We start from the raw sequence: 7230 nt of genomic DNA, 5'->3' as shown, positions 1-7230 counted from the left end.
CCAAGGTGTGGATGGGCGATATGTCATGCAAAGAGTGGTGAGAGGAGGTGACAGTCCAGAAAAGAAGAGTGTCCCTCATTGAAGGCAGTGACATGATCTTGTGTGTCCTCGCTCTCAAACTTCATTTCCGAGAATTTATCTCTAAAGGTACTATGATGTTACTGTCCATGTAGTGGCATTCGGCTTCTCTAGGTGTAGGTGGGAAGTGGTTGGATAGCAGGATATTGGAAATGCAGAGATTATTTGTTTATAGGTTAATTTTAAATTGTCCCAAACTGCTGGCAGTCTTTGATAGTGTATGATTTGAATACTAGAGAATTACACAAGCACATGCACACCATCACACCCACATGCACAGTCACACAGTCACACACGATCACGAGTTTACTTAGTGACAAAAACAGGTAGTGCAGGACAGAGCCATGTTTATTGTTTATTGTTCTCTAACACAAGCCGTAACGGACAGTCATCACGAGTGTGTCCTGCCCTGGGGCTGGTAGAGTATTTCAGTGCATCATGGGATACGGTCAGTCTTGTTCATAGCGGTCAGTCTTGTTCATAGCGGTCAATCGAGGAAGGTCGCTGGAACAAAGACACAAATAATCCTTTAGACCAGGGGTCTCAAACTCATATTAGCATGTGGGCCGCAGTGGAAAGTAACAGCCAGTCAGCGGGCCGCACCACGAAAAGAAAATGTTTTTTCATTAAATTTTACGAACACTACTGTCACTGCAGTTAAATGCTAAAATAAAGTTTTTATAATTATTAATTACATTTAGTGTAGTTTATTACATGCACAGGCAGTTTAGTTTATTAAAATAAGTTGACGTTGTCTCTGTCACTAATAACGGGGGTAATTTTCACTGCGGGAGTTAATCACCAAGCACAACATACATATACACCGCGGACGTGGCCGAGGGCCGCACAAAAATGTTTCGCGGGCCGCATTCGGCCCGCGGGCCGCGTGTTTGAGACCCCTGCTTTAGACTGTCTACCAAGGCTTTGTATCATTTCAAACTTTCTTGAATTAACTACAGACACGCAGAAGGGATGTAATGTTCTCTCCCTCTCTTCCCGTGCGTGTTGAAGTACAGATGTTCTTTTGTGAAATGGTTGTAAGTTTGTCTGTAATATAAAAGCTGTCTTAAACTGTTCTTTCTGATTGGGCAAAAACAATTAAAACACGCTGTTCTAACTATGGTATGTTATAGCTATAGCATTTGATAGCTATGGTATTTAATAGCTATGGTATTTTGACATTTGTAGTATTTGTCACGAGCTTATGATGAGAGCAACTGTCGTGGGAACGACATGAATCCATTCGATAAAATTCTGTAGCTTTCGAGCATTTATTTGTCATACAAATTCTATCGAATTAACGACTTTAACAAAAACAAAAACAAAAACAACAATAACAAAAACCAAACAAACCAGCCTCAGAGCTAGTGATCATGCAAACGAAAGAAACATCTAGAGCTTACTCAGAAGAAGCGTTGTTCAACCTCCAGTCACGGAACACGTATCTAGAGACAGACACATTGCCATCAGTGATTACTGACAAATTACAAATTTCTATGTGCACATTGACATCAGTGATAATAACAAATTACAAGTACTTGTACACATTCAAAACAAACAAACAAACAAACAAACAAACAAACAAACAAACAAACAAACAAACAAACAAACAAACAAACAAAACAAGAACAGAACCAAGACATAATCGTTAACTTTTCCATCGATATAATATTCAGTCCTCGATCGTTCAGACAGTGTCAGATGAATTGTGTGGATCAGCATGGTCCTCAAATGAGACTGTCTACATTTAAAAAGCGATCGAGCAGACCTACCCACCCCTACCAGGCACGTACGCACGCACACCACACTGATATTTGAAGTGAATTGCGTTAATTGTGTAATACTTACTCTGCAGATCTAGTTGGAAACTAGAGGTGAAATTCATCATCGTGGAAACGACGTAGCTGAAACTGGCGCTGGCGTTTGAGCTGAGGACAGCATGGGAGCACCCTTGAAGTGTGGATATTACTACGGAGCAAAGTTTCAAAAGGGCAAGGACACTGACAAGGACATTGACAAGGACAGCAGAAAGATTTGTTACGAGGACAAGTAACCCGTTGACAACAGTAGTGAGCAAACCAATGACCGATTGGAGCGAAAGATTAATTGGTAGGAGTTGAGCCAGAGTAGCAACTATATTCACAGAACCAATTACACCCGAACCACCTGTACCCGAAGACAAAAGACCACCAACTACATCCGCGGCTCGTTCTTCCGGAACATGAGCCGACATGGCGGCTGCGACCAACACCAGAATCAGCACCAGTGTCCTCATGGCTGTGAGAGATCTGTAACATAACAGGCATGTTTGTTGTCACAGTGGTCACAGTTTGTTGTAGCTACAGCCACATTTCTTGTCACAACATCACATTTAACTCTTGTTACTGCTGTCAGGCCAAAGACATCAAGCTGAACTACTGTTGTTCAACTTGTAGAAGATAAGGACAGCAACGAGAGAAAAGCTGACTGTGTGAGCTAAGTATTGTTCTCATATTAGACATTTTTTTCTCAGATTCATATATTTGTGCTTGCATTATTTGTTTATGCATGTGAATGTGTGCTAATGTGCTTGTGTATGTTTGTGGCAGGTTTGGTGGGCTAGTGGGTGTGTGGGAAAGTGTGAGAGTATGAGTTGAGATATTTCTCCTGCATGCTTGGAAGTCACAGTTTACTGCAAGTCTATAATGACGAACATCAGCAGCAGCTTTGCGGTGCATGTTGTTGGTGTATAGACAGTTTATATACGGGGAATTTGATTTGGATGAGTGTAGTCCTTCAAGGTGTCAAGAAAGGCTACATATATCTTCAACATACGATAAAAAAAACTAAAGATATGAAAATAAAGAGAAGCAAAAGTTCTGAAATCCTGTTGAACGTGAACAAAGATAGACTCACAGGAGTAACCAAAGTATTTTACTCACCGCTCAGTAGACGACTTACCGGTTCAGAGCGATACAAGTGATGTTGTGGGAATCTGCTTGGTCTCTGAAAGCTGGTTGTCTGGGTGACAAAGTGGCGAGCTTTTATAAGCGAACGTGTCACGTGATGTTTGACGTAAAAAGCAACGGAAAAGTTGTGGTCACTTACAAAAATAACAGAGATGTTTTTTTTAGATGAACGTGTGTCCGCGATGTTAGTGTAGACATTGCAACAACAATCTGAAAATCTGAATTGCAACAATATTTGTGTTTGTTTTCGTGCATCGTAGGACGTCGTCAAAAAAGCGGACGAGTTCGAGAACAACTGCTGTGAAGAAATGTTAAGAACTGTGATCGGAAAACAAATCAGAGTTTGTTTCATAGGATGAAAAATATCGTTCTTATCGATATCTCATCACAATGAGTGTTCCTCTCAACAACTAGTCAGTTGAAATCTCCTGTTGGAAGGTCAACCAGAGAATGTGAACTCGATTTGTTACTGCGCATTACAAAGAAAGGTAAGCAGAAAGTAGTACATTGCAATAGAGTCCACGTGTAGAATATTCCACATAAACCCTACAGTGCAAAGCGTATCAAAGGTGTTGTGGCACCTACAGATGCATCCACCATGCCTTCTCTACAAGGTAGAGTGAAAAGAGGGACAGGCCGCTTTTTACCTGTAAATGTCGTTCAAAGTCAGTAATTAGCTGTCAGCAGTAATATAGTTAGAGGCTAGTAATTATCAGTCATAGTAATATAGTTAGAGGCTAGTAATTAGCTGTTAGTAGTAATATAGTTAGAGGCTAGTAATTAGCTGTCAGTAGTAATATAGTTAGAGGCTAGTAATTAGCTGTCAGTAGTAATATAGTTAGAGGCTAGTAATTAGCTGTCAGTAGTAATATAGTTAGAGGCTAGTAATTAGCTGTCAGTAGTAATATAGTTAGAGGCTAGTAATTAGCTGTCAGCATTAAAAGAAAAAGGCCAAGTCGCAGCCTTTTGAAAATCTTGGCGGGTCATTGACATCAAGATGCTTTTATTTTATTTTTTTATTAGCTTTGGAGAGCAAAACTATTAGGGATGAGAATATACCTACGTTTGTAAATATTTTTTAAAGAAAAAGGTAGAACTGTATTGACACAAACATTGACAAACATATTCATATAGTAGATATTAGCACGATTTGTAGCACTGAGAAGAAAAGAAAGATAATGACAATGACAATGACAATGACAATGACAATGACAATGACAATGACAATGACAATGACAATGACAATGACAATGACAACTCTTTATTTACAAGACGTAAAATAAGCAGCAGAGCGCTTTTTTCCATTTAGTCCTTGCCTTTTAAAGGGAAGGAAATTAACTGCATAAATGAAGTAATTAAGCATTAGGAAAAAAATGTAGTAAACATAAAGAAGGGTGGATATGTACAAGGTGATGGTGAAGAAGATATATGCATATATTTACAAGGTCACCTGGAGTTGGAAGGAATCTCTAGAGGCCTCATCTACATGTCTTGAAAGTGTTTAGATAGATGGCGTCGAAATCAGTTCAGGGAGTGCAATTGCTTGAGATGGAGGGTGAGGCTGTTCCATTGCACGCTTCCTGAGAATTTCAGACTTGAGGTGAAACATCAGGTGTGATTAATCTTGGATGGCAATCTTGGATGATCTACATTTCTTGAAATGACACAGGGGCACGAGTTTTTTTCTCTCCAGACTTACACAAAGTCATTAAGGAGTTTCTGAATTCGAGATTTTCTTTCTTTCTCTGTTGACTGGCCATGTGTCAGCACTGTCACCTGTCTTATTTTTCCCCTCCCCACCCGGTACCACATCTTGTGGCGAGATCACGCTGTGTAAACACCCGACTGCGACTCTTGCTGTGACGCGGTGTTGCGTGATGTGACGTAGTGTGACGTGACGGGAGGTAGACGATAATCTGCACGTTGGATCATGGCGCTGTCGTTTGTTTTCAGATGAGATGGCTGTGTTTTAAAACACACACAGACCTTTGTAGGGAGTCCGCGAGCGAGGCTATGACAGGAGGACATACGCATATCACAAAGTTAGACAAATAAGTTTGAATGTTTCGCCAAACTCCAATGACCTGGGGTCAGCCATCCACAGCACAGCTGCAGCAACACCAGAAAAACAAAATGCTGGTTTGGGGTAAACACATATGCACATAGTCTACTGCCGCATTTTCAGGGTAGTCTCTCAGCACAAGAAGACGTGTTTAGCTCACTGAATCACTAACATATATAATGGTACAGATGTATATAATGGTACAGATGTTACAACAGTCATGCACACCATACTGCATACCTATAAGATGGAATAAAAATAATGATTTCAACGTGAATATCTACTTAGATAATACGCAATACTCGGTCATCACTTTCTTTGCTTAAATTTTAAACATCGCTTAGAAAGTTCTTTAAAGTCGCGGATTAAAATCGAAATTATTGTCCACGTCACATCACATCAGGACTGGGCTGTTGACAGAATGACATGACAAAGTGGTGTGACAGTGACACAAGAGAGATGGATGGAGGGGGAGAGAGATAATATATATATATATAAAAGATAGAGTTTATAATTATATAAAGGGAAAGATCTCCATGATCAATGATACTGACCTATGCTAACACGATGAGAACGACACTACTGAAAGTCAATTGACAGAATTGAGAATGTTGAACATCGCAAAGATTGATTGATTGATCATTATTTCAAGGGTGATTGCTACACAGAAATAGCGCACACAATACTGGTACAATTCATCATTCAAGTTGAATACAATTACTATCTTCAATACAATCAGTTAAGTTGCATGGATTTTTACAATGTACACTGAAACTTTCTCATATTATGCGCACGTGATGAAAACATTCAGAGTCGTCCTCATGTCTCCCCTGTATTTACACTTGTAGAGCCCAGCACGGGTCAGGCGCGTTTTCATTCGTCAACCTTGTCATTCATGCTCTAGAGAAGCGACATAGCATCCGACAACTCTCAGCAGCCAGAGAAAGATGGACCTGTAAGGGCAAACTTCTCAAAGTAGTCAACTCTTACAAATATCTCAATCTATTGTCTTGGCAAGATTGGCCTGTCGGCCGCCTTCGATGATCTATCACTAAAAGCTAAACAAATCTTTTAAACATTTTTGAAAAATTGGGGGCTGCCATTCAAACCCATTGTTCAAACTTTTCCACACCAAAATAAGACCTTCGCTTCTGGACGGATCCGAAACATGGGTCCGAAAATTCTACCTGCCCGTGGAGCGAGTACATACCTTTGCACTGACGAAACTGTTAAATGTCAGCCAGAAAACTCCTATCAACAGGGTTTATGGTGATATTGGTGGATTGCCCATATCAGTACACACCACAGTCTCATTACTTGTGACAAGACTAGACTCGATAGTAGACTACCACAGAAAGTGTATTGTTGTTACATCTACACAATGAGGGAAGGTGTGCTGGGTATCAGGTCTGCATGACTCTTCATTCGTGTGGTTTTGGATACTTGTGGTTACATCAGAGTGTACCGAATGTGACAATCTTCTTTCATGGTTTTAAACAAGGTCTTACTGAGAGTTACAAGCAAGGCTGGCATCAACACGTTTCAGACAGCTTGAGTTTTACCGTTTACATAACTTTAAAACCAGGTCTACAGTTAGAACCATGCCTGAACAATATTAAAAATAAAATTCCGAGATGTTCCCTAATTAAATTGGTAATCTCTGACCTTAAGACTCATAGGTATATGTGTGACACACGTGACCACCTCGGAGTAGGACTTGAATTGCTCCCTTTGTCAATCAAGGCAAGATGATAAATCACCCTTGTCCATTGTCGCCATTTAGAAGACCCACGAACTGAATTTTTACCAGTTGACTATCGAACCCAAGGATCATACTCGGCGCTGTTTTGTTCAAGGATGTTAGCACCTAGCAGCTTTGCTAGGTATCTCTATCAGTGTTGTCACCAACACAAGGAATTTCTAGTATGTCCTAAGAACAACTGCATTTCATGACTGCTTTCAGCCTCAGATGGATAGGAGTTCATAAATGGAAATATTTAGCTACACGTTAGTAGATGTTGTTTTACAATGTACGATGGTAAACTTGACTATAGTCATTTCATGTTTTTGTACAAGCTGTGGTCGTCACCTGAATGCTGAGGCCACCGTGTGCGGACGTTTTGCCGACGGACGTTTCACCGC

General features: G+C 40.3%; 1 protein-coding gene across 2 annotated transcripts; it reads right to left on the bottom strand.

Annotated features, from left to right (window-relative positions):
• Positions 1–408: 408 nt before the first annotated feature.
• On the bottom strand, positions 409–4523 carry LOC112574524. 2 transcript variants are annotated; one of them, XR_003101447.1, is made up of 5 exons: positions 4469–4486; positions 3019–3078; positions 1927–2366; positions 1482–1523; positions 409–582 (listed from the first exon to the last, which is right to left on the bottom strand). XR_003101447.1 is itself a non-coding variant. In XM_025255652.1 (5 exons), exons 1-4 carry the CDS (start codon positions 4506–4508, stop codon positions 1498–1500), a joined length of 558 nt encoding a protein of 185 aa, XP_025111437.1. In that variant the 5' UTR covers positions 4509–4523; the 3' UTR covers positions 409–582; positions 1482–1497. The 2 variants fall into 2 exon arrangements, 1 of the variants encoding a protein (XP_025111437.1); XM_025255652.1 differs by having other exon boundaries at positions 4477–4523.
• Positions 4524–7230: the final 2707 nt, after the last annotated feature.

This window comes from Pomacea canaliculata, linkage group LG10 (genome assembly GCF_003073045.1).
Source record: "Pomacea canaliculata isolate SZHN2017 linkage group LG10, ASM307304v1, whole genome shotgun sequence".
In the NCBI taxonomy this organism is placed as follows: Eukaryota; Metazoa; Mollusca; class Gastropoda; order Architaenioglossa; family Ampullariidae; genus Pomacea; species Pomacea canaliculata.
Note: the sequence above shows the minus strand (reverse complement) of the source record. Positions and strands in the feature narration are given on the sequence as shown.

What these genes read in the sequence shown, in the direction of transcription:
- LOC112574524 (XM_025255652.1), bottom strand. Translation starts at nt 4,508, where the DNA reads ATGAGGCCTCTAGAGATTCCTTCCAACTCCAG. An exon ending in ACTTGTATCGCTCTGAACCG is followed by an intron (nt 2,367 to 3,018) that starts GTAAGTCGTCTA and finishes GTTATGTTACAG; the next exon opens with ATCTCTCACAGCCATGAGGA. An exon ending in TTTCCAACTAGATCTGCAGA is followed by an intron (nt 1,524 to 1,926) that starts GTAAGTATTACA and finishes GTCTGTCTCTAG; the next exon opens with ATACGTGTTCCGTGACTGGA.